The sequence below is a fragment of the Durio zibethinus genome, chromosome 5, assembly GCF_047325235.1.
Source record: "Durio zibethinus cultivar Kanyao isolate XHJ-2024 chromosome 5, ASM4732523v1, whole genome shotgun sequence".
Classification (NCBI taxonomy): Eukaryota; Viridiplantae; Streptophyta; class Magnoliopsida; order Malvales; family Malvaceae; genus Durio; species Durio zibethinus.
In genome coordinates, this window is record NC_143166.1 from 2,201,077 (window position 1) to 2,228,224 (window position 27,148).

At 31.3% G+C, this 27,148-nt stretch overlaps 3 protein-coding genes and 1 pseudogene across 3 annotated transcripts; all 4 read left to right on the forward strand.

The window, feature by feature from the left end:
• The first annotated feature begins 11,580 nt into the window (after window positions 1-11,580).
• LOC111281479 (cytochrome P450 CYP749A22-like) lies at window positions 11,581-12,796 on the forward strand. The gene is made up of 3 exons (XM_089761455.1): window positions 11,581-11,963; window positions 12,049-12,272; window positions 12,359-12,796. The coding sequence occupies exons 1-3, from the start codon at window positions 11,678-11,680 to the stop codon at window positions 12,593-12,595; spliced, it is 747 nt and encodes a 248-aa protein (XP_089617581.1). The 5' UTR covers window positions 11,581-11,677; the 3' UTR covers window positions 12,596-12,796.
• A 114-nt stretch (window positions 12,797-12,910) lies between these two features.
• On the forward strand, window positions 12,911-13,905 carry LOC149518664 (cytochrome P450 CYP749A22-like). Its single transcript, XM_089761456.1, has 2 exons — window positions 12,911-13,289; window positions 13,372-13,905. The coding sequence occupies exons 1-2, from the start codon at window positions 12,978-12,980 to the stop codon at window positions 13,810-13,812; spliced, it is 753 nt and encodes a 250-aa protein (XP_089617582.1). The 5' UTR covers window positions 12,911-12,977; the 3' UTR covers window positions 13,813-13,905.
• An 8,982-nt stretch (window positions 13,906-22,887) lies between these two features.
• LOC149518665 (receptor-like protein kinase FERONIA) lies at window positions 22,888-24,496 on the forward strand. The gene is made up of 5 exons (XM_089760364.1): window positions 22,888-23,185; window positions 23,233-23,712; window positions 23,817-23,954; window positions 24,009-24,127; window positions 24,176-24,496. The coding sequence occupies exons 1-5, from the start codon at window positions 22,888-22,890 to the stop codon at window positions 24,494-24,496; spliced, it is 1,356 nt and encodes a 451-aa protein (XP_089616490.1).
• Window positions 24,497-24,796: 300 nt separating this feature from the next.
• LOC111282380 (receptor-like protein kinase FERONIA pseudogene) lies at window positions 24,797-25,618 on the forward strand (annotated as a pseudogene).
• Window positions 25,619-27,148: the final 1,530 nt, after the last annotated feature.

Genomic DNA, 27,148 nt, shown 5'->3' on the forward strand with positions numbered 1-27,148 from the left:
AAAAAATTAGTGAAAAAATTTCAAATTTGAATAAAATAATAATGTTATTATATAAAAAGAACATTATCTCATATATTATTAATGGATTTTTAAATTTCATATTTCATAGTTATAAACATATAACAATATATTAGTAAATTAATAATAGGTTGATAAAAAATGTGATAACTTAGTAGTTAATAATTGATAACTTAATAATAAATTAATGATAACTTAATAGTAAATTAGTGATAATGTAATCACTACAGGAGGTTTGGTTTTTAATAGTATTTTTTTAACTGTTTAGCGACGTTTATTAATGCCACTATAAGGTTGCGGCGTGTCATAACGTCTAGATCCGAGGATCTATCACTAGACATTGACTTTTAGGGAGTCGTCACCAATTTTTTTTATCTAGGTGCGATTGGCCACCTAAGGAATTTATCTTTTCAGGGAACACCTAAGTTTAAGGGTCCCTAAAAGAATAGGTTCAAGTCTACTAATCAGAACAGGGTTCGAGAGTTCGGTTACGTGTGAGGAATATTATAGCACCCTCACAACGCCCATCAAAAGATGGTATCAGCTTAATTTTATGTTATCCAATAAGCCTTAAAATTTTAGCAAGTAATTAACTATTGAAAATTATTCTCAATTGGCTCTAATACTTTTAGCAGAAAATTAAGAAAATTTTCTCACCTCAAAAGTATGTAAGAAAACTATTGTTTCATTTACAGAGGCTCCATCATCGGATTATTTAACATTAAAAAAAATAAAAAGAAAAAAATGATTGCTTTTGTGCAGGGAAAATTGATACTTTCAACTTTTTTCCCAAAAATATTTTTTTGTGAAAAGCTTATTTTCAAGGAAAATTGATACTTTTCAACTTTTCCCCAAAAATATTTTTGGAAAACTTTAATTTCGAGGAAAATTGATACTTTCAACTTTTCCTCAAAAAAACTTTTTTTGAAAATTTATTTTTAAGGAAAATTGATACTTTCAATTTTTCCTCAAAAAAAATCTTTTTTGAAAATTTATTTTTAAGGAAAATTGATACTTTCAATTTTTTCCCAAAAATATTTTTTGAAAACTTTTAATTTCGAGAAAAATTGATACTTTCAACTTTTGCTCAAAACCTCTTTTTTGAAAATTTATTTTTAAGGAAGAATGTTTTTTTAACTTTATTTAAAGAAAATAAAATAAATAAAAATAAAAAAAATAAAAATATTAAACAATCCTAATATAATAATAATAATAAATATATAATAAAAATAAAAATAGAAAAACGAAAATAAAAAAATAAAAATATTAAACAATCCTAATATAATAATAATAAATTAATTAATTAAAAATTAAAAAAAAAGCGAAAAAAAAACCAGAGAACGCCTCGGCTCAGCTTGAAGAAGAAAAACAGCTCGAAAACTCGGCTCGAGATTCTAACACACCAAAACCCTTTTTTAGCTTCTATTTCTTCTCTTTGTTTGCTTTTTTCTGTGTGTTTTCTTCTGTTCTTCCAGCACCTATTTATAGGGATTGATCAAAAGAGTTTCTAATCAATCCCAACTCTTTCTGGGATTTGGATTCAATCTTTGAATCCAATCCCAACTCTGTCAATTCTCAAATCACAGTCAAATTCATTCCAAATTTTTTATCCTAATCTTAACCAAAAATTAATCAAAATAAAAAGATAAATATATTAATAGATAACCAAAAAAAATAATTAGATAAATAAAACTATTAATAGATAAATAATAATAATAATAATAATAATAATAATAAGAGATAAATAATAATATGTATATCAACAGATAAATAATAAAAATGAAAAATATATATATATTAATAGATAGTAATAATAAATAATAACTAAGATACAAAAAATAAAAATACCAAAATAAAAAAATAAAACGGGCCTACCCATTTGGACCAGGCTTAATTGATCCGGGCCTGGACCAAATTGGGTGTCTACAATTGTCCCTCTTTACGCATTTTCTGTGAAACAGAAATTGCGCAAAGACGTAGACACCCATTCAAAGCTCCACTCGACCTTTTTTTTTGTTTTTTTTTTCGTTAAAATTTAATCAGAACTCCTCTAAGCAGAGGCTTAACGACTTTGAAGAACATAAACAAAACTTCTCTAATCAGAGACTCAAATACTTTTGAAAAATAAACAAAACTCCTCTAATCAGAGGCTCAACGACTTTTTGGAAAATAAATGGCTCCTCTAATCAGAGGCTTAACAACTTTTGGAAAATAAAAGGCTCCTCTAATCAGAGGTAATTTTTTTTGTTTTTTTATTTATTTTTTTAAAAAAATTGATCAAAGCTCCTCTAAGCAGAGGCTCAACAACTTTGAAAAATAAATGGCTCCTCTAAACAGAGGCACCACGACTTTGGAAAGTAAATTGCTCCTCTAAACAGAGGCAACGAAACTTTGAAAAAATAAATTGTTCCTCTAAACAGAGGCACCACGACTTTGAAAAGTAAATTGCTCTTCTAAACAGAGGCAACGAAACTTTGGAAAAATAAATTGCTCCTCTAAACAGAGGCAACGAAACTTTGAAAAAATAAATTGCTCCTTGACAATCATGCCCAAAGGAGTTATAGATCGTGATTGAAGAAATTTTGTAATGGGAACTCAAAGATTCACAATTTGAGTTCAACATTCATAGGTTCAGATTCGCAAGAACCTTTCAACTTTGTAAGAATTTACTGAAATTTGATTCTCAAGATTTCAGTTTCGTTCAAATTTGCAAGATCTCAAGATTTGCATTTGCAACTTGTAAGACTCGCATCAAAGATCCTCATTTGAATTTTGGAGGCTCACATCCAAAAGTTCAAGGCTTTTTAAAGGTTCGCATTTGGCAAGCTTATGATTCACATCCAAAAATTCAAAGCTTCTCATTTGAGTTCAAAGACTCAGCAATAAAACTTAGAGTTTCACATCTAAGTTCAAAGGTTCTCATTTAAAAAAATTTAGAGATTCATATCCAAAAAGTTGAAGCTTTGTATTTTGGAGATTCACATCTAAAAGTTTAAAACTTTTCATTTGTTCGAAGATTCACATTTGATGAACTTTAAGGTTTCACTCCTCAAAGATTCTCATTTTGAAACTCTGAGATTTTCATTTGAGGTCTCAAATATTCCCATCAAAATATTCACAATTTCTTTTTCAAGTGACTCAAAATTTTGCATAAATAAATGTTATGACCAAAGATGCAAATGTTTTCTTAATGATGCAAATGTGGCAACCTATATTCTCATAGTGCCATGCATGTCTAAACAAAGTTTAATTCATCAAATTATGTGTATGTACTATTCAAGCAATGATGCCACCATGATGCATGTAATGCAAATGTTAATAATGTCATGAAATCCTAAATAATTGTGAAATATGGTCCTCAAGACCCTACCATCTCACACTCTCCCCTTATTTAGCTTCTCAACATTTTAGAACAAGCTTCATCAATTGATTATCATTGTTTCCATTACTTGATCACCATCCAAAGGTTTCTCAGCACTAACAAATTTTACCTATTACCCCACATGCCAGGCTTATCAGCACTAACCATTTCAAAATAAATTTCATCTTCTGTCACTTGGTCATCATTCATAAGCTTCTCAATACTAGTCATTTCAAAATAAATTTCATCATCTGCCACTTGGTCATCGTTCATAAGCTTTTCAGCACCAGTTTCGTCTATTGCCCCATATCATTTTCATCACTTAATCATAACTTATAAGTTATATCGACCAATACATCCCTATATTCATCACTTGATTATACCACTTTTCAAGATTTGCCTCATCTTCATTTTATTGTCCAATCCATCATCATATTCTTCATTTGGTCACATCATATGTCCTTTCACATCATCTCTTTTAGGTTTTTACCATTTCTTCATTTTGTTACCACCATCATCTTAGATTTCTTTTCAAATGAATGCAAGACTCTTTTAAGCACATATTCATTCATTCATTATCATTGCAATTCTTGACAAACACAATGCAAATAAGTATTTTCTCAATTCATTCTAGGGGTGTAACAATAAGAGAACACAAGGTGAATTATGGTAAAGATAATCAATGAAGATCTATTTTGGTACAAAATAAATGGGAAAGGAAATAAATTGGATACATGTCATAGGGATGAATGGTATGTCCAAACGATGAAGATTCAGACAATTCTCAATATTAATCTAGGATTTTTTTTCAAAAACTTATTCCATTTATTGTTGGAGTCATTTTGAGCCTGGTGAACTTTGCCCCATTTTTTAAAGATCTTCAGATATCTCTGATCTTTCATCTATGTGAACCATTTGACCTAGATCTTTTTCTACCAAAATCACCCTTTCAGGTTTTCAATTTGAATCTTTTTTTTCATTTTTTCTTCTTTTTTTCTTTTTTTTTTCTTTTTTTTTCATCATTTTTTTTCTTTTTTCTCATTTTTCATCCATTGTTGATATCTTTCACACATCCAACTTTAGAGCAATGTAGCATGATTCCATTATTTTATCATGAGCATACCTTCGCTCAACATATGATCATTCAAGTTAAGCATTCACACTTGATCCAAATGGGCTTTTCAAGGTTGTAATGTAGGTCAAGATGAGGGGTCATAAAAGAAATGGATATAATAGGCTCAAAACATATATTAAAAAGGTTTAAGACCGAAGGATCATTTGATGTAACTTGACATTTTACCCCCACATCATTTCACTATTTTTTCTTTCCTCACACAAAGGATTCTCATTACTTTACCCCAAATCATGTGTGGCATTTTTTTTCTTTTGCTTTTTTTTTCTCTTTCCATCTTTTAGACCTTTTGTGATTTTTTTTTCAAAAATTACCCTCTAGTGTAGAGGGTGATCCTTGGTTGGGATTCTTTAGAAAAAGAAATCATAATAGGCTCAAAGGGGTAGCAATGAATGATTTTTCGAGTGGTAAAAGAAATATGGCCATTTTTCATCTCAATTGTGAATACTTTTCTTGAACGTCATCTATTGAACAAAGCTCATGAACCTGTACATCTTCAAGACATGTCTATCTCACCTCTGGTAACAACTTACTTTTTGCTCAAATCATCTCCTCATATTATTGTGGATGAGTTCTCAAAATTAAATCCTAGAATTATTGCAATCTTTGTCTAAATATTCATCATCTGAAATTTGAGAATGAGAATGTAAATTTATGAAAAGTAATAGAGCATGGAGTACTAGTCGAGTGAAAGAGAAAATGTAATGAAATGCATTAACTTGCCTTTATTAAAATGATAATAAGTGAAGTCATATTGCAAAAAGAAATCTAACATTACTCGAAAAGAAAACCTAAAATGACAAAAAAAACCTTCAACCAGCTATATCTTTATTTTTCAAAATTATCCCCCTATGCGATCAGGTGAAGAATCTCTATTGACATCTTGCCCCTTAATTTATTGTGACTCTTTGGACCATTTTTGACCAATGTGTTCTTGATTGTCACTCAGAGTGCTAACATTAGATGTTGTTGCTTTTCTTTGATCAAAACTTACCATTTCATCATTGATCAACCGTTGCACCTTATATTTTAAAGCAGTACAATTTTTAGTAGAATGGCTAGTAATTCCATAGTGGTAGTCACAGTAGGCTGTAGGATCATACCACTTTGGATAGGGTGGCTTAAGCGACTCCACATAGCTGGGGGCAATCAAATGGCTATTATAGAGTTCTCGATATAACTTCGTATAAGTCATAAGGATTGGATCAAATACAAGTTTTTTTCGAGTAGTCCATTGTTCTTGTGAACCACTTGCTAGGTTAATGGGGTGAATTTGGGTTCTTGCAGGAGCTTGAATGTTAAGGCTTTATGTAAGATCTTGAGGGCTAAAAATTGATCGGTATATGGATGAATAAGGTGGTTGTGGAGTTAGTTGGTATGGGTAGGATGAGGCATTATTCACAGTAGGATAATATGGAGAGTAACCTTGAGGTGGATAGGGTTGATAACCTCTGAATTATTGTCTATCAAAGCTCACAGCTTGAGCTTGAGCTTCAGGTTCTTTCTTTTTTGATGCCTTCTTGATTTCTACTCCTTTCAACTTACCATTTTTTATGGCACTTTCAATAATTTCTCCAGAGATCACCATGTTGGTGAAATTCTTTGTTGCATTCCCTATCATCTTTTCATAATAAAGAGACTTCAAAGTGCTAACAAACAACACTGTAATTTTTTTCTCAGTCAGAAGAGGCTGTACTTGAGAAGCAATATCTTTCCACCTCTGGGCATACTCTTTAAAAGTCTCATTGGCCTTTTTCTCTAGGTTTTGTAAAGACAAACGATCAAGGGCTAAATCGATAATATGTCGATATTGACTAATAAAATCATGGGCCATATCGCTTCAAGAGCAAATACGAGTTCTGTCTAGCTAAACATACCACCTAGCCGCTGAACCTGTAAGGCTATCCTGAAAGATATGCATCAAGAGTTTTTCATCATGAGCATGAGCTACCATCTTCCTACAATACATGGTGATATGAGTTTTGGGGCACTTCGTACCATCATATTTTTTAAATTATGATACTTTAAACTTATGAGGAATGACCACATCAGGGACTAAGCAAAGTCCAGCAGTATCAACTGAACCATAGAAACCAAATCCTTTCACAGCTCGTAGCCTTTGTTCTAGCATACTAATCTTGGAGCTTTCCTGAGTTTTCACTCTTATCTTTTCTTTCTCTTTCTCTTTCAAATCATCTAGGTCAAGAATTGATTCTATTACTTTTTCAGTAAAGACATGATTTACATAGCTATGATAATGTCTTGGGTTGGAAGCTGATGGCAATCCAGGATATGTTGGATATACGAAGTGTTGTGGTGGAACCTCTTGTGCAGACTGGGCTTGAGGTGGGCCAAAACCTAGAGGATACAAAGGATCAACCACTTCTTGTAATGGGAGAACTTGTTGGCTTGTATTTTTTTCAACTCATTTTTCCTTATTCATCTTATTGAGAGCATATAGAATCTTGCTCAACTCATTTTCCATCTTCTCCTGTGCTTTTTCTATCTTTTCAAATCTGTGAGAATTTTTCTGCTCCATTTGTCTGGTTCTGGATCTTGTGTTGTATCGACGGACAGGATTCTCGTTAGATGGAGCTATCTTTGAACCTTTAGCACCACAATTATGATTAGAAATGTTATGTTATGCTTTATGTATGATACTTTGATGCACGAATGAAATGTACATTTTCTTGAATGAAATCTAATATGAAATGGATGCAAATGATTATGTTAAAACATGATCATGAAAGTAATGCAGATGCATACAATCAGACAAATAACATAGTTAGTTCCATGGATGAAATGAAAGTGATGCTGATGCATAATGTTACATATGATAATGAAAATGATGCACAAAGTTAACCAATCAAAATGATTAGATAAACACCCTTTTTGTGTCTTAATTTCAGGATATATCTATCATTGGGTAGAAAGGGCTCTATCCTAGGTTTAGGCACCTCTAAGGTTCACTATATGTGGTTCAAGGTTAAAATCTAAAGGTTTCCAAATTGCTCATTACATCATTTTTTATCACAGACTAGTAAGGCACCTTAATCCTCACTCATTACAGGCTACAAGCGAAAAAAGGTTCAATTTGAATAGGAGTATTTCGCTAGTCACTGCGGAGGCATTAGACCTCACGAAAGCAATAGGTACTTTACTCCCTCCTAAAAGGACGGAGCTCAGGTATAGAGCTCATGTTATGCACATGCATATGAATGACATAATTAACAAAGTAAATAAACATGAATGAATAATAACACATATATACAAAAAGGTTCAATTTTATTAAGCTTTTGGATAACATAAATTATTTGTTGGCCTGACTCTCAGAGTTCCCCAATGGAGTTGTCAAGCTGTCATAACATCTAGATCCGGGGATCTATTGCTAGACATTGACTTTTAGGGAGTAGCCACCAATCTTTTTTATCTAGGTGCGATTGGCCACTTAAGGAATCTGTCTTTTCAAGGAACACCTAAGTTTAAGGGTCCCTAAAAGAATAGGTTCAGGTCTACTAACCAGAACAGGGTTCGAGAGTTCGGTTAGTGTGAGGAAGATTATAGCACTCTCACAACGTCCATCAAAAGATGGTACCAGCTTAATTTTATGTTATCCAATAAGCCTTAAAATTTTACCAAGTAATTAACTATTAAAAATTATTCTCAATTGGCTCTAATACTTTTAACAGAAAATTAAAAAAATTCCCTCACCTCAAGAGTATGCAAGAAAACTACTGTTTCATTTACAGAGGTTCCATCATCGGATTATTTAACATTAAAAAAAATAAAAAGGAAAAAATGATTGTTTTTGTGCAGGAAAAATTAATACTTTCAACTTTTCCTTAAAAATTCATTTTTGAAAACTTATTTTTAAGGAAAATTGATACTTTCAACTTTTCCCCCAAAAATATTTTTGTTTTTGGAAACTTTAATTTTGAGGAAAATTGATACTTTCAACTTTTCCTCAAAATCTTTTTTTTTTGAAAATTTATTTTTAAGGAAAATTGATACTTTCAACTTTTTTTTGAAAATATTTTTTAAAAACTTTTAATTTCGAGAAAAATTGATACTTTCAACTTTTCTTCAAAAATATTTTTTGGAAAACTTTAATTTCAAGGAAAATAGATACTTTCAACTTTTCCTCAAAAAAAAATCTTTTTTGAAAATTTATTTTTAAGAAAAATTGATACTTTCAACTTTTTTTCAAAAATATTTTTTGAAAACTTTTAATTTCGAGGAAAATTGATACTTTCAACTTTTCCTCAAAACCTTTTTTTTGAAAATTTATTTTTAAGAAAAATTGTTTTTTTAACTTTATTTAAAGAAAATAAAATAAATAAAAATAAAAAACGAAAATAAAAAATAAAAATAAAAATAAAAATAAAAATATTAAACAATCCTAATATAATAATAAAAATAAATAAATAAATAATAAAAATAATAATAGAAAAACGAAAATAAAAAAATAATAATATTAAACAATCCTAATATAATAATAAAAAATTAATTAATTAATTAAAAATAAAAAAACGAAAAAAAAACCTGGGAATGGCTCGGCTCGGCTTGAGGAAGAAAAACAGCTCGGAGACTCGGCTCAAGATTCTAACACACCAAAACCCTTTTTTAGCTTCTGTTTCTTCTCTGTGTTTGCTTTTTTCTGTGTGTTTTCTTCTGTTCTTTCAGCACTTATTTATAGGAATTGATCAGAAGAGTTTCTGATCAAGTTCAACTCTTTCTGAGATTTGGATTCAATCTTTGAATCCAATCCCAACTCTGTCAATTCTCAAGTCACAGCCAAATTCATTCCAAATTTTTTATCCTAATCTTAACCAAAAATTAATCAAAATAAAAAGATAAATATATTAATAGATAACCAAAAAAAATAATTAGATAAATAAAACTATTAATAGATAAATAATAATAATAATAATAATAATAATAATAAGAGATAAATAATAATATGTATATCAACAGTTAAATAATAAAAATGAAAATAAAATATATATATATTAATAGATAGTAATAATAAATAATAAGTAACTAAGATACAAAAAATAAAAATACCAGAATAAAAAAATAAAACGGGCCTACCCATTTGGACCAGGCTCAATTGATCCGGGCCTGGATCAAATTGGGTGTCTACACGACGTTTGCGAAAAAATGCCACACAGAGTGTCGCCTATACATGCGTCGCTATAAATAACGGTATTTTTGAAAAAACGCCTCAATATTAGCGGCATTTGTATGTGAAGCACCGTCATTTTAATGACGTTTATATCTTAGGAACGCCGCTATTTTAGTGACATTTTTATGAGAAAAATGTCATTCTGCTGTAGTTAATAGTCAATTAGTTTTAGTTTAATAGTAATTAATTAATAAACTTAGTAATAAATCAATAATAATTGTGTTATTAATCATTGAAAACTTAAAAGTAAATCAATATAATTTAGTAGTAGCTAATTATCAATAATTTAATAGTTAATCAAATTATGAATAATTTAATATAAATAAGTTATAACTTGATAATGAATCATGGTTAATTTAGTAATAAATCAATGACATTTTTTAGTAAATAATAAAAAAAAATTAAGTAGTAAATCAATGATAACATAATAGTAAATCATTAATAATTTAGTGGTAAATAAATGATGATTTAGAAGTAAATTATTAATAAATTAATAGTAAATAAGTTAAAATTTTATAACAAATCATTAGTTATTTAATAGTAAATCATCAATAATTTAATAGTAAACCAATTATAAATTAGTAGTAAATCAATATTAATTTGTAATAAATTATTGATAATTTAGCTATATATCATTGATAGTAGTAAATCATTAATAATATAGTTGTAAATCAATAATAATTTAATTATAAATTATTAATAAATTTTTTACACTTGAAGTTGGCAGGAATTAACTTCGGTTACTAACAGAAGCGAAACTAGAAATTTCATCTTGGCAGGTTAAGATAAACCTACCATAAATCTATTTAATAAAAAATTTAATGAAAAAATTATAAATTTGAATTAAACAATAATGTTATTATATAAAAAAAAAATTATCTTATACTAGAACTAAACTCATACTTTCCTACTGTAATATATTGTTAAATATATGATGACACATATTTTATAAATAATTACTAAAAGTATATCATAAGTTATTAGAAAATTACTAAAATTACATTAAGAGGTTACTAAAATTTTGTCGAAGATTATAAAAATTGTTTCAATGGTTACCGATATTGTATCAATAGTTACCAAAATTATATCATAAGTTACCAAAATTGTATTAAAATTACCAAAAGTTTATCAAAGGTTATCAAATTTTACTTATATTAATCAAAATTAAAATTAAATTATTAGTATTTATTATTATTATTATTATTATTATTATTATTATTATTATTTTAGTATAAAAAATTATTTATTGACATGAATTTCTAAAGATAAGAATTACTTGTGTAGTATGCATGTATCAACTTCTAAAATATAATCTAATTTATATAATTAGCTGACAAGATTCTAGAAATGACATCAAAAGTTTATTAAAATTTTGTTAAAAATTATCAAAATTATATCAATAGTTATCAAAATTATATCATAAGTTATCAAAATTGTATTGAAGTTACCAAAAATTTATCAAAAGTTATCAAATTTGATTTATATTATATCAAAATTAAAATTAAATTATTAGTATTTATTATTATTATTATATAAAAAATTATTTATTGACATAAATTTATAAAGATAAGAATTACAGGTGCATTATGAATGTATCAACCTCTAAAATATAATTTAATTTATAATATCAGCTGACAAAATTCTAGAAATGACACTAATTAATAATGCAAGAAAATTTTGAGTTGTAATTTTATTTTATTTTCTCTGAAATATAATCTAATTTATAATATCAGCTGAAAAAATTCTAGAAATGACACTAATTAATAATGCAAGAAAATTTTGAGTTGTAATTTTATTTTATTTTCTTGTTTCCTTTGATTCCTTTCTGATTAAATTTTATTATACAAATCTATCAAAAAAATCCAAATGAAGTCAAAAGCGGGCTTCTAAAGCATCAGTCTTCGGCCCATAAAAGCTTATATAAAATGGAAATTAATGTTTAGTACATAAAAACATCTGAATTCATTGTTAAGAGACGAAAATGAATTCCACAGCAAAGCTTTTAATCCTTCTCACAAGTTTTCTGTGCCTGTTTCTTCTCATAACTCTATTCAAATTCCTTCACAAATATTGGTGGATACCTTTACGCATACAGTACGCACTGAGTTTACAGGGAATCAAAGGACCTCCATATGAATTCATCCATGGAAACAACAAAGCATCTGTCCAGTTCAGAAAAGAAGCATTAAACAAACCTATGGCTGCCTTAACTCATGATATATTTCCCAGGGTGCTGCCTCAGTTTTACTCCTGGACCAACATATATGGTAAGATGATTCCGATGTTTTTCACTTGCAATATGTTTCTAACTTCAAATAAAAAAATGAACCCTTTTTTTTGTTCTTTTATAAGGGAAAAATTATCTTACCTGGGAAGGAACTCAAGCTCAACTGGTAATTTCAGAACCAGAACTAGTCAAAAAGGTTCTGAAAAATATCGAAGGATCTTTTCCGAAAAAGAAGGCCGAAGGCTTTATCTATAAGTTACTTGGGGACGGGCTTCTGACAACCGAAGGTGAAAAATGGGCCAGGCATAGGAAGTTGGCAAATCATGCTTTTCATGGGGAGAGCTTAAAAGTAAAACTTCGAACAAAGTCTATTTCGTACTGACATTTAAGAATTATGAATTAGTTTCTTACAGAATGGATGGTTGTGTTTGGCAGAGCATGAATCCAGCAATAATTGCTGCCGTTGAGACAATGCTAGAGAAGTGGAAAGGCCAAGAAGGGAAAGAGATCGAAGTGTTTGAACAATTCAGGTTACTGACTTCAGAAGTTATATCTAGAACAGCTTTTGGCAGCTGTTACTTGGAAGGGGAGAAGATTTTTCAAATGTTGACTAAATTATCAATACTTGCTACCAGAAATCTTTATAAATCTCGGATTCCTGGCATCAGGTAAGTTAGTAAGTTAATTTGTAACGTTCTAATCTCACGTCGAGGCATTATAAAGATCTGTTTAAATATATGCAAATATTTAATCCATAATGTTTTTGTGAGATAAAATCACCAAACTTTCGAGTCAAATTCAATAATATCTTGGTCTGGTGTGGTCTTCACATGATTAATCTAGACTCTGGAGTTTGCCCCTGATTTCCAAATAGAAAGGAAATACCTAGAAGTCACTTGAGTGCAAAATCTGAAATATGATCACAAAGGATTTAGTTTTTCTCCTTTTCTCCATGTATACGGCTTATACCTGTGTTTGCTTTTGCAGCAAGATTCGGAAAACTACTGATGAAATAGAATCAGAAAAGCTTGCTAAAGGAATACATGAATGTGTGATGGAAATGATTAAGAAAAGGGAAGAGAAAATAGTGACTGGAGAAGCTGACAGTTTCCGTAGTGATTTTCTAGGATTACTTGTAAATGCTTTTCATGATTCGGATGACAAAAACAGGCTCTCCTTAGAAGACTTGGTAGATGAGTGCAAAACATTCTACTTTGTTGGACAAGAAATGACTAAGTCCTTGCTCACATGGACAGTCCTGCTTTTATCAATCCATTCAGATTGGCAAGAGAAAGCAAGACGAGAGGTGATCGAGGTATTCGGTGACAAAAATCCTCATTCTGAAGGCATTTCCAAACTAAAAACTGTAAGCAAAACCGCAATCTCTGACGATTTCAATAGCGTGCATTACCAGCATTTAATAAATTATAAATTTATTTTGCTCACAGATGAACTTGATCATCTATGAAACCCTGAGATTGTATCCTCCTGTATTTGCCATATCTAGAAAGGTTGCAAGAGATGTTCAATTGGGAAAGCTCATTATTCCTGTTAATATGGAGATTATGATCCCGATAATAGCACTTCACCATGACCCTCAACTATGGGGTGATGATGTGCATCTTTTCAAACCAGAGAGATTCGCAGAAGGTATTGCCAAAGCTACCAAATACAATACGGCTGCATTCAGTCCCTTCTCATTGGGACCTCGATCTTGTGTGGGTATGGGCTTTGCAAACACAGAAACAAAGATTGCTCTCTCAATGATCCTACAACGCTACACTATTACTCTCTCCCCAGCCTATATTCATGCGCCATTTCCTCAATTTATGCTTCAGCCACAACATGGACTTCAAGTAATGCTTCATTCTTTACAGAGTGATGCCTAAAGTTTTTAAAGCAATTAAAGCAATCTATTAGTGTCCAAAATGGTAAAATAGTCATAATAAGTGAGAAACAGTTGTAAATAATGGTGTGATCAATGTACAACACACAGTTCTTACCAGCCATTTTTGGCTCCTAATTATGTATCAATTCAAGTTTTCAAATTGGGTGATCCTTGACATGCTGTCAGAGCCTTTCAGTTTTAAATAATTTCTTCCTCTTTTCCATATTTCTTGGCCACTTACTGGTGCACGGAACCGGGTAACTGGTGGATTTGTCGACTACTGTATCCAGAATGCCAGTTGCATGGCAATTGCAGTAAGAAGGAAAAGCAAAAAACTTGGCGGTTATTTGATCACCACTAAGCTGCACAAGGATTTCTGGCTCTTGGCTTAAATAAAACAGCATTATTTTTTTAATTAGCCTTCAACTCTTTTCAACAAAGAGGATTCTAATCTTACTCCAGAATATATGTGATTTTCCTAGTGCTATTGTTTGTAAATAATACTATTACAGTAAAAGGAACAAGAGGGTTTGGTGTGTGAATGAAAAAGTTTGTGTTGTGTCATTATTGATGGCCCTGGATTATGGCTAAGGGAAAGACAATTGGGTCCCTTGACCCCTTTAGGATCTCTTCCGGATGCTACAGTGGCCTAAAAGAAGCACATGGTTTTACAACTTTTGGTTTTTTGGAACTCATACCTGAATCTGCAAAACTCCATAACTGTATCTTGCATGGTTGTACTTGCAATAATTTGGCCTTTTGACAAGGTTTCAGCTTGAATCTTGCAACTTTTTTTTTTATCAGTTGTTTTACAATATAAGTGCTTTCAATCTGATTAACTGGTAATTTTTGTGTGATATTGCCATGTCTGTAGACCAACTCATTCAGAAAGGCCATTTCAAAGTGGGGATATAATTGACCACCAAATCAAGTTGTATACTAGAATGTTCATGATATAAATGATAAAGATTTCTAGAAATCAGAATTCAAATTTTAGCATATTCAAATATCAAATAGAAAATCTCATTTAAAAAAAACTATTGTTCAAGATCCTCTATGATACTACATCAAATTTGCAAAATTAAAGTTCACATATTCTTTGATCTTTTCTACATTTCAAAAGAATAAACCATTTTGTTTTCAAACATTTAGAGTTTTTTCTAATATTTTATAGTATTATTATTTTTTTTATTTCTTTACATTGTGATGTTAGAAACTATTTAACATTGAAAATTTTCTTAAAATTAAAATACAAATAGCCTATTTCATGTTAAATTAAATATGAATATTTGTTTTGTACTGAAAGAAGTGAAATGGTATAAAAAAAGGGAGATATATATGCATCTGCATGAGAACTAAGTAAGAACATATAATTCTTTTTCTTTATCCTCTTCTCTGCCTTCTTAATAGTAAGAATGTAGAAAGAATTGAATTCACGAATTTTTGTGGCCAATCAATTCACTAATTCAAGCCATATTGAAATCTTTTATATACACAAGTAGCAGTAGGGGTGCACAGAAACAAGAGGCAAATTGTATATATTTCATGTGGTTCTATCAACTATAACATTGTCATTATATAAAATTTTCAAGTAGAAGATTAATTACCATAAAAGAACATTTAGGAACATTTAAGAATCAAAATTAGTTTTTAAAAAATTTTATTTAGGGATATCATAAAAATTTTCAAATTAAAGAAATACTTTCAAAACCTCAAACATAAAGATAGAATTTAAAAATAATCTTTCTATTTAAGATTTATCATAACATTCTTTCTAAAATAATAAAATAACATTCTTTGTAAATGATAATTACTGATGACTCTCTAACATCTAGACAAAGTATTAATAATTATATTTCACAAGAATACTACTTTAATTTTATTTATTTAAAATTAAAAGATTTTAAGAAAACTTTTTATGCAATAAAAAAATGAATAATATAATTAATATTAAACATCAACAAACATATATATAAATTATGAATACACACATTATTCTAAAAAATTAGTTATTAAAATGAGTTTGGGATTTTTGGTAGGTTTGGTCTAATTTTTTTAAAAAATAAATTTTTATATTTGTACATATTTTATATATATTTCTTCTCTTTTTTTAAAATTATTATTATTATTATTATTATTATTATTATGCATAAATTTAAAGTGTATGAAATATAAAATATACCAAATATAAATTAAAATATGAACGACTAAATTAAAATGAGCATAGGAATCCAAATAATCAAAAAATTACCAATGTATAAAGTTAAACTAAAACATCATGAAAATATACATATAGGAATGATTGAATTTAAATATACATGACAATGAATCTTTATTAGGAACCATATAAAAAAAATCATTTAAAGAATTTAAACTAAAAACAGAAACTTGGACCTAACCTATTCGAGGGCAACAAAAGGATATTGTCTTCCTCCCCTACGTCTTAAAGCTTTCATTCAAAAAAACATCAAATAAAACTATGGCTTTGCCTTTTTTAATACCTTCATGCTTCAATCCTAGAGAAAGTAAGTCAACCGTGTAGTCCCCACTCATTTTAAACAAAGTTCTAATTTTGTCCTATCTTTGCTTTCCTTATTTTAATAATTTTTCTATTCTTCCATCTTAAAAACAATGCAACCCGTAGCGCCCCCCCCCAATTCCGTTTAAACAAAGCTTTAGCTTTGTCCTATCTATGGCTTTCCTTACCATGGGACTCTTTTCTCCCTATAAACAATATATATATATATATATATATATAAACAACTTGAAGAAGTCCCAGGTTCTGGCCCAGCAATTTCCTTTCACTCCCACAACTATCACGCCAAGGTAACCAAAAACGCCTAAAAAACAAACATATACAGAGAAACAGTAGAAGAACACAATTGGACTTTAACCCAAAGTTAGCTTTGGAATCTTGAAACTCCATGCACAGTCCCTGTTTTATAATTACCACTCCTGTATAAGCAATATATATATATATATATATATATAAACAACATAGAGGAGGTCCCATGATTTTTGTTTTGTAAAATACCTACCATTCTTAAACTTTTTGGACTTTAACAGAACCTATCTACGCTAGCTGCCATAAACCATAAAGCATGAATGAACTTTTAGAACTCCTTACAGTCTTCCCACAAAGAGATTTTAACCATAACCCAAAATACAATGAAAGCAAAGTCAACAACAGATAAAGCTTGGAGTTTCAAGCTTCAAGAACGAACCAAAATAGCATACAAGCTTATATTCCATGCAAGAAACGAATCATAAACAGTAAAGATGGCAACTTTGGACCCCTATTATGTATAGTCCAAATATGAAAAAGAAGTGAGTGGCTAAAAAGGCAAACAACTTATATGACTTTAATCCTCTGCAAGTCTTATGTAAGCTAGAAAAGAAAAGGACAATCTCTTAAAAACTTTACCTATGCGTTCCCCCCTTTTTTATTCTGGAAGCCATTTCATTGTTTACAAATATATATATATTTATTTACGAAGTCCATGGACTCTCTTTCTTTCATTTACAAGTAACTATTTAAAACCCAACTACATCTTTTACGTGGAGAAAGATGAACAACAAGGAAACACCTATTTTCTGCCTCAACTGGGACCGTATAAACAAAAGTAAACTTTATGGCAACCCCCAATGCATCAGAAGCAGGAGGAAACTATGCAACAAAAAAAAAAAAATGAAGTGAAGGACAGAAACAAGAAGCAGGCGTTCATAGGAAAAGATGCAGGGAGAGAGAATCACCTTTCTGTTGCGGTTTATAGCTTTGTTTCAAATAAAAAAAAAAAACTCTTTAGTTTTTCTGTCTACGGCTGATCACGAACCTCATTCTCGCTTTCAGTTTCTTCTCTTTTTTTTTTTTTATATTTTTCTTTTCTCTTGGTCGCCACCTAGGAGCTTTCCTTTCTATTTCTGGTTTCCTCGAAAACTCTCTTCTTTTTTCGTGATTCTCCTTTTCTATCATCCTCCAGCTCTCTCTTTTTTCCTCTTTGGTTTTTTTGGACCCCTCTTTTTCCCAGACTGTCCTCCTCTTTTATGCTTGAAAGCCTTCCTTTCCAAGCTTTAGGATTTGTCTTCTTCCACGCTTCACTAAGGCCCCTCTTTTGCAAGCCACTAACTCTATTTTTTTGTCTGCTGCAGGTTGGGTTTGTACACGGGTCACCAGCTTCTGTTCAGCTGCATGTTCCACCTTTACTTACATGCATTCACGTGACTAAGACGGGCCTTTGCCTGGGCTCCTTCCATAAGGACTATATTTGGTCCATAAATAAAACAACTATAGGTGTACAAATGAGCCATATTCGGCTGGGAATTGGGCCGTGTAATAGGCTATCTTTGGGCTTTTATGGGTTGTAAATGGGCCTCAAAAATGGTTTACGTAATGGTCATAAATTAATGGTTTCGGTCCATGTTTGAAAATGGGTCCGAGTCAATTATGTTAAAAAAATGTTTCAAATAAAATTCGATATTTACATGGATCTAGCTACTTTGAAATAGAAAAAAGGACAATCAATTTTTTATTTTTATTTTGAAATGTTAATTATTTGGGATCAATTAGCTCTTATGAAACCTAAATGGACTATTGATGCATAATTATATTACCGATACAGAGAAGAAAGTAGTCGTACATAATTCATAATAGCATTTTAAGATGATTTTGAATCCATTCGTGCTTTTATTTTACATCGTGTCCCTTCTCTTTCTATTGATGCTATTTTGTCATAATTAATGGTCAAAGAAACTAGGAGGGGCAGCCTCAATCAATCTAAAAAAGGGGATGATATTGTTTGAGTAGTTACTGCATATCTAAAAAATTTTATCCTCAATTCATTTGGCTCATCTCAACGAAGGGATTCTTCTAAAATTGAATGTTACTACTGTTACGAGTTGGGATATACAAAGTATAATTGTCTGTAATTGAAAAAGAAATTTGGCTTGCATAAAATGGGGCGAGTTGTTGCTACGACATTGTTTACAGAAACTTTTAATGTTAACTCTCACTCTGTTGCAATTCAAACTTAAGAGATTATTCAACAGATTATTTCTAGTATGAGTAATAACTTTATGGGTAATAATTCTTCTACATCTGCATTGTCAACTACTACAGGTACTAATTCTAAGAATTAGATCATTGATTCTGGAGCTTTTAATCATATGACTTTTGATAATTCTATCTTTGACTTTTCAAGTCCTATTACTTGTTTACCTTCTATTCATACTGCTAATGGTTCAAATATGTCTGCTACTCATATTGGCTTTGTCTCATGTTCTCAAAATGTTTCTTTTGATAATGCTCTTTTGGTTCTATCATTTTCCATGAATTTGCTATCTATTGGTCAATTATATGATCAAGGTCTTGATGTCATTTTTCACTTTCATGGTTATGTGCTGTAGGATTGCTTGATAAGAAAAATGATTGGGATAGGTCATAAAATTAGAAGATTATTTGTTTTGGAAAACTTACATGTGTTATATCATCCTTTTGGTCAATTTGATCATCATTTTGTGCGAAAATCTTTATTAGTTTCTAGTGTTCAAAAGCTTTCATCTTTTTTCCTCTAACGTTGTAGGTTAGCACATGTTTCTTGTTTTAGAGTTCAATATTTGGTATTTAGTGGCAAGTTAGGTTATGTTAAGTCAAAAACATCTAATAATTGATTCAGTTGCAAACTAGAAAAATAATCTACTTTACCTTTCAATAAAAGTGAATCAGTTTCTTTATCTTCTTTTGATCTTGTTCATTTTGATGTATGAGGCCCACATCGTTGATCTACTATAGAAGGTTCTTGTTATTATGTTATTTTTATTGATGATTATTTAAGATACACCCGGATTTATTTGTTTCAGCATCATTTGTATTTGCTTAAAATTTATCATAATTTTTTAAAACAATTAAACATTTTCGTGCTAATTCTACTTGAAGATATCAATTAGGTAATTTAAAAGAATTTCTTGCTTCTTAAGGTACATTTCTTGAATCATCTTATACTGATATACCATAGCAGAATGGTGTTATTGAAAGAAAACATCGCCATATCATGGAAACCACTAGAGCTTTATTGTTATCTTCATTGGTTCTTAAGAAAATTTAAGGGGAAGCTGCACTTACTTCAGTTTATGTTATTAAGAATATTCCTTTTTCTATCATTAGTGAAATTTCTCCTTTTGAATGTTTGTATAACAATACTCCTAATTATTTTGAACTTTGTATTTTTGGTTTTACATGTTTTGTTTCACTTTCTAAAGTCCAGTGTGATAAATTATTTTAAAAAACTATCATTTGTGTGTTTTTGGGGTATGGTATTGGACAAAAAAGATATCATTGCTATGATTTTGTTGTACAAAAACTTCATGTTTCTCGACATGTTACTTTTTGAAAAAATATTTTGATGTGTTTATTACCTATTTTTCAGAAATCTACCAATGATCTTTATAAGTCTTTTGTCTTTTTTAAACCTTTCGTTGATTTAAATTACTCTAATCAATCTTCTTATGTGCCCTAAAGTTCTCCAACTCTTCGGCAAATTCATCCAAATAAAGCTTATATTATCACTGACTCTACCATAAGTAATCATGCACCACCATTGTCCAATTTGTTAGAGCCATTTGTCCCAAAACTTAAACGTTCAACACGTGAGTAAATTCCTTCAAAACATTATCATGATTTTTATTGTTTCTTATCTACAATTTTTTTTGTTTATGAACCTAAATCTTATCATGAAACAAGTTTTAATCCTCTTTGGTAAGCAACTATGAAAGAATAATTAGATGCTTTAGAGAAAACTCATGCTTGGGATCATGTTGATTTACTTTTTGGAAAATCTGTAATGGATTGTAAGTGGGTAATGTACAAGGTAAAGGCTAAATCAGATGGGTCTATTAAGAGATATAAAGCCAAGTTGGTTGCATAAGGATTTACACAAGAGTATAGTATTGACTATAAAGAAACCTTTGCTCCTGTAGCTCGAATGACTTTTGTTCGAACTCTTACAGCTATTACTTCTATTCGAGGATGGGCTTTATCACAAATGAATGTAAAAAATTCTTTCTTGAATGGAGATCTTCATGAAGAAGTTTATACGAAACCTCATCTTGGATTGTTTTGCCAAACTAATCAAGTGTGCAAGCTTCAATGAGCTTTATATGGTCTTAAACGAGCACCATATGCTTGGTTTGAGAAATTCAGCACTACTATTCTTGACTCTAGATTTATGTAAAGTCTTTATGATTCAACATTGTTTATTCATCGATTTGAAAGAGATATTGTATTTTTGCTTCTTTGTGTTGATGATATGGTGATAATTGGAGATAATAACGTTGGTATTTAGAATATAAAAAATCATCTTAGCAAAACCTTTGAGATGAAGGATCTTGGTCCAATATGATATTTTTTGGGAATTGAAGTTGTTTGTTCCTCTCATGGATATGTCTTGTTTTAGGTGAAATATACTTCTGATCTTATTTCTAAAGCTGGCTTATCTGATAATAAAATTGTTGACACTCTTCTTGAAACTAATGTTAAAATGAAAGCTTTTAATGGAGAACTTCTTAATGATGCTACTTTGTATAGATAGTTGGTTGGTAGTTTTATATATTTGACAGTTACAAGACCTGATATTAGTCATGCAGTTCAAGTTGTAAGCCAATTTATGACAGCATTTCGGACAATTCACTTTGTTGTAGTTCTTAGGATATTGAGATATTTGCGAGGAATGCTACATAAAGGTTTTGTTGTTCTCATCAATTTCTAAACTTGAACTTCATCTTTTTCTGATTCTGATAGGGCTGGTGATGTTAAAGATTGACATTCTACAACTGGTTATTATGTTTTTCTGGGTGATTTTTTGATATCTTGAAAAAATAAAAAGCAGATAGATGTGGCATGTTCAAGTGTTGAAGCAAAGTATAGAGCTTTATCAAACACTACATTAGAAATTATATGGTTGTTCAGTTACTTATGGATTTAGGTGTTGACATGCCTACTCTTATTCCACTCTTTTGTGATAGTAAGAGTATAATTCAAATTGCTCACAATGATATTTTTCATGAATGGATGAAACATATTAAAATAAATTATCATTTTATCATACAAGAGATACACAAAGGCATCATTGTGCTACTGCATATTTCTTCTGAATCATAAGTGATAGGTCTTTTTACAAAATCTCTTTTAAGTTCGTGTTTTTGTTATTTAGTTTCTAAACTCTAGATGTTTCATTTCGAATCATCTTCAGTTTGAGGGATTGTTAAAATGTATATTATATTTAGTTGACTTATAAGGTTAAGTTTTATTTTTGAATACATCTTATGGGCTTTAAACCCATTGATACATTTATATATATATATATATATATATATATTTTACACTCTTAGAAATAATATTGGTTTTTCACTCCCCCAGTTATCAGTTACGTAGGTAAAAAAAGACTTAATTAACAATTTTTAATTCTTTACTTAACTTGACCTAAGAAAAGAAAAAATTTTCGCAGTTGACTCCAATTATCCGATCCTTGCTAGATATTTCTCTCTATAGCCATCCGGTCTATCTTTTATCCTTTAAAAGAATAAATTACAAATGTGGGGATTTTAATCAAAACCGTTAATTATATGAATAAATCGGAGCTGGAGCAGATGCAACTTTGCTTTCCAAGAAAAAATAATAACCCATGAAGCAATCCTGTCACAGTCAACACAAATTAATTTACGGAACCTTCCAAGAATTGTAATGGTTTTCTAGAGAAGAAAAGTTTACCCAATTACTTTCTGTGGAAGACTAGAAAAAGACTTATTGTCAGTATTTAATTAATGAAACTGTGAAGCTAGTATTCTCAGTTGCAACAGAAAGATTCTTATAATTTCCCTGTTTTCATTTCTTTAATGGCTATGCTTTTATGTTATGACTGTTGAAATACAAGTTACTTTCCAAGTGCAATGAAGCAATTGGGACTTTTTGAGGAATAATTAAAGAAACATCCGCGTGCTTTTGCATGGAACTATGCTTTCGACTTGATTCTCGTCAATTCGAAAATGAAAGGCCAAAGTTTCCAGGAGGACCCAGCCAATAGCTATGGATCAGACAAATTTGGAATGGGAACATCGGACCAACGACCCCTTTACATTTGATTACCAATTTAACAACCTAGTTATTGGATGTTTCGGCTACGCTTGCCTATCTATCTTCTTCTCTTCCTTGAGCAGCTGTTACAATCTTGCCTCTATGAAGAAAATTTCCAATTCCTACGCTTCATGGATATCACTTTTTTCTTTGCTTCACCTCAGCTTCTTGTTCAATTCCTGGAATTGTTTTTCCTCCTCGGACCAAGTAATTCTTGACGGCGGATATGCAGGAAACTCATCGTTTGATGGTAAACTTGGATTGGGGATGTAAATCTTTTCCCGGATTATTATGAAGAAACAAGGATCGGCCGTGTGATTTCAAATATAACCGGAAAGGTTCTGGGGAATCCATATGCAACTGCACGCTTCTTTCGTTCTTCTTTCACCTATAGTTTCCCTATGTCCCCCGGCCTCAAGTTTATTCGCCTTCATTTCTACCCTACTTCTTACACTGCCATAGACCAAATCTCCAGGGTCGAATTCTCTGTCACCTCTGGCAATTACACTTTCTTAAACAATTTTAGCCCTTCTGTAATGGCAAGCATTTTGAAATCACCTTATTTCACTAAAGATTTCCTCCTTAACTTAAAGAAACAGTTTTTGAATATCACCTTCGCTCCATCACCAAATATTTCAGATGCTTTTGCCTTTGTAAATGGGATAGAGATTTACTCAATGTCCCTCAAACTCTCTGATTATGAAGTGAAGGAAACTTCCAATGCTACCTCCATTCAAGACGAACCTGCGCTTCAGATACTTCACAGAATCAACGTAGGTAGTGACAGTCTGAATCAGCCGTTCGGGATTGGGCTGGATGACCATCTACACATACAGGGTTCTAGAAATGGCACTTCTATTGAAGCATATGATGTCATATAGACTACAATAAAAGCTCTTGGACATTAAGTGAATATGGAGCACCTGGGGACCTGTACAGTACAGTCAGGACAATTGGTGGTAGTGATGAGGCTGACAATGAGGGGTACAATCTGACATGGACATTTCCCGTTGACTCAGGTTTCAAATACATTGTTAGGCTTCATTTATGAGAGATTCAACTATATGTAACAGAAGTGAAAGAGAGAGTGTTCAACGTGTATATCAACAACAAGACAGTGGAAAGCTGCCTGGATATAGTTTCTATAGCTGGTGGTGCTTTGGTTGCAATGCATAAAGACTACATAATCACGGTTTCCGAAATGAATGAAGGAAGAAATGATCTTTGGCTTGCCTAGCAGCCTAACACTGATTCAAAGCCACAACTTGCTGATGTAATACTGAATGGAGTTGAGATCTTGAAGTTGAGCGATACTAGTAACAATCTTGCAGCTCATGTTCAAGTAGATAATCGGGGCAAGACCACTCCATCTAATATCTTCCTTGGATTGGTTCTGGGTATGGTTTTTGGAATTTGTCTAGTCTCTCTAACAGTCTACCTGGTTTCTCATTGGATTTCGAAACATTACGAGAAAAACCTTGGTAAAACAGGCAGCCTAAATGTTAAATCTTCAGATCATTGCCAGTCAATTTCCCTTGGAAGAGATAAAAGCTGCCACTAATAATTTCAGTGAAGCTCTTGTGCTTGGTTGTGGCGGGTTCGGTCAGGTTTATGAGGGTCTACTGGATGGTTTCTATAGCTGGTGGTCCTTTGGTTGCAATGCATAAAGACTATATAATCACGGTTTCAGAAATGAAAGGAGGAAGAAATGATCTTTGGCTTGCCTAGCAGCCTAACACTGATTCAAAGCCACAACTTGCTGATGTAATACTGAATGGAGTTGAGATCTTGAAGTTGAGCGATACTAGTAAAAATCTTGCAGCTCATGTTCAAGTAGATAATCGGCGCAAGACTACCCCATCTAATATCTTCCTTGGATTGGTTCTGGGTATGGTTTTTGGAATTTGTCTAGTCTCTCTAACAGTCTACCTGGTTTCTCATTGGAGTTCGAAACATTACGAGAAAAACCTTGGTAAAATAGGCAGCCTAAATGTTAAATCTTCAGATCATTGCCAGTCAATTTCCCTTGGAAGAGATAAAAGCTGCCACTAATAATTTCAGTGAAGCTCTTGTGCTTGGTTGTGGCGGGTTCGGTCAGGTTTATGAGGGTCTACTGGAGGATGGGTTCACCAAAGTGGCAGTTAAGGGCAAAAATCCTGAGTCCCACCAAGAAGTCCAAGAGTTCAAAACTGAAATCGAATTGCTCTCCACTTTTCGTCACATGAACATTGTATCTTTGCTTGGATATTTTCAAGAGGACAATTCCTGATATATGATTACATGGCTCATGGCACTCTACGTGAACATTTCTACTGGACTCAAAATCCACCACTGTCATGGACTCAGAGGCTCAAGATTTGCATTGATGCTGCTCGTGGATTACACTACCTCCACACGGGCACAGAGCATTCCATCATTCACCGGGACGTCAAATCAACAAACATACTCCTGGATCAATATTGGGTGGCCAAAGTCTCAGATTTTGGCCTGTCAAAAGTAGGCAAGACTGCGAGATCCTGTAGGAACCGAGTCAACTCAGGACCAAAGGGTACCTTTGGATATTTGGACCCTGAATATGGCAGAAACAGAACTTTAACTCGCAAATCAGATGTTTACTCTTCTGGTGTGGTTTTAAGTTTGTATATAGTGTATAAGTATATTTAAAGAAAATGAAAAATAAAAACAAATGTCAAACCTCTTATGCTCATGCAATACTTCATCAACAGACTGCAAGAGTTTTTCCACCGTAGCAGCGGCAACATCAAGTGATTCTTGTGTTTCAGCCTCAACTAAAACATGCAAGTTCCTATTCTTTGAAGGTTCGAGTGAAGGAGACCTAGATCCCTCAAGTCTATCATCCAATGGCAATCCAGATGGCAACATTCTTTTAATCTCTAACAACCTACTATCCAAAGTTTGAATTTCAGGGTCAAATTGGATACCTCCAGTAAAATCTTTCATGAAATGAGGAAGCTGAATTACCGGCTTCGGCTAATCATCTGCCCACCGGGACTTTCTATTCTTGGTTCCACTGCCCAATCTCATCATTCCCGCTTTGGTTGTTGTTTGAGTCGGAAGGCGGGTCCTACCTGCTCCTCCTTTGCCTTTGGCTGATGGTTTCCTCTAAAGCTTTTTTAGAACTAAACCCACAACACCGATAGAAGCAACATTGAAAATGAACAGCCTAAAAGGAAGGCTTCTTTTTTCTTTCTTCGTTTACGGAGATTCTAATTCAATAGCGCGTACCAACAGAGGTTAAGCGATCAGAACTTTGGTGAGCCATTGCCATAAATTACAGTGGTACAGAGTTGTTGATAGATTTATTTTGTTTGTTTAGTGTAGTGTTGTTGAGTTAAAAAGAGTTAGAAAGAAGAGACTAGAGAGGAGGGGAGGCGTTGGGAGTGATGAAGGGAAAACGAAAGGATTAAAAAAAGCAAAGGAGAGGGAATATCTGCCTGTAACGTAGAGTTGGCAAAACACCACCTGTCCAACTGCTGCTTTCCCCAACCCGAGCCGGTTTTCCCTAAAACATTTATAAAACAATGGACACGTGGTGGTTTTAGAATCCTTCGAGCATCTGTATAGATTATAATAGAATCTGAATGCTACGATAAGTTGATAAGATCCATGCACGTGTCCAAATTTGATGAAAATGATTTAATCAATTAAATTAAATATCTAGTTGGTTAAAAATTTTAATTGAAGATTTATATCACAGTTACTTAGATTAAGATAAAAGACACATAATTTGATCAATTAAAGTTCAAAAACTCATAATCTAATCAATTAGAATTCACCTTTGAATCATTATTTATTTTATATCTAATTAAATTAAAATAATTTAAAAATAAAATGAAAGTGATTAAATTATTTTAAAAATTTTTTTTATGTGACAAATTAAATAATATTTTATCGAAAACTATTCCAATACAACTCGATCCAACCCAATTCACCATTGCACATTCTTCGTAATGTTATAGACATGTATCTTTGATAATTTTTTAAGTTAATTATTTTGTACTTAGTTAATGACTTTTTATTAAATTAAAATATTGATTAGTTTTATTTATTTTTTTATTAACACTGAAGTTTTTAATTATTAAAATAAACTTTCCTTAATTAATTTTGTTTCTTAAATTAAAATATTAACTAATCATTTTATTTTCCTATTAAGTATTAATATTGAACTAAAGTAAATTATTATTTTTGTTTA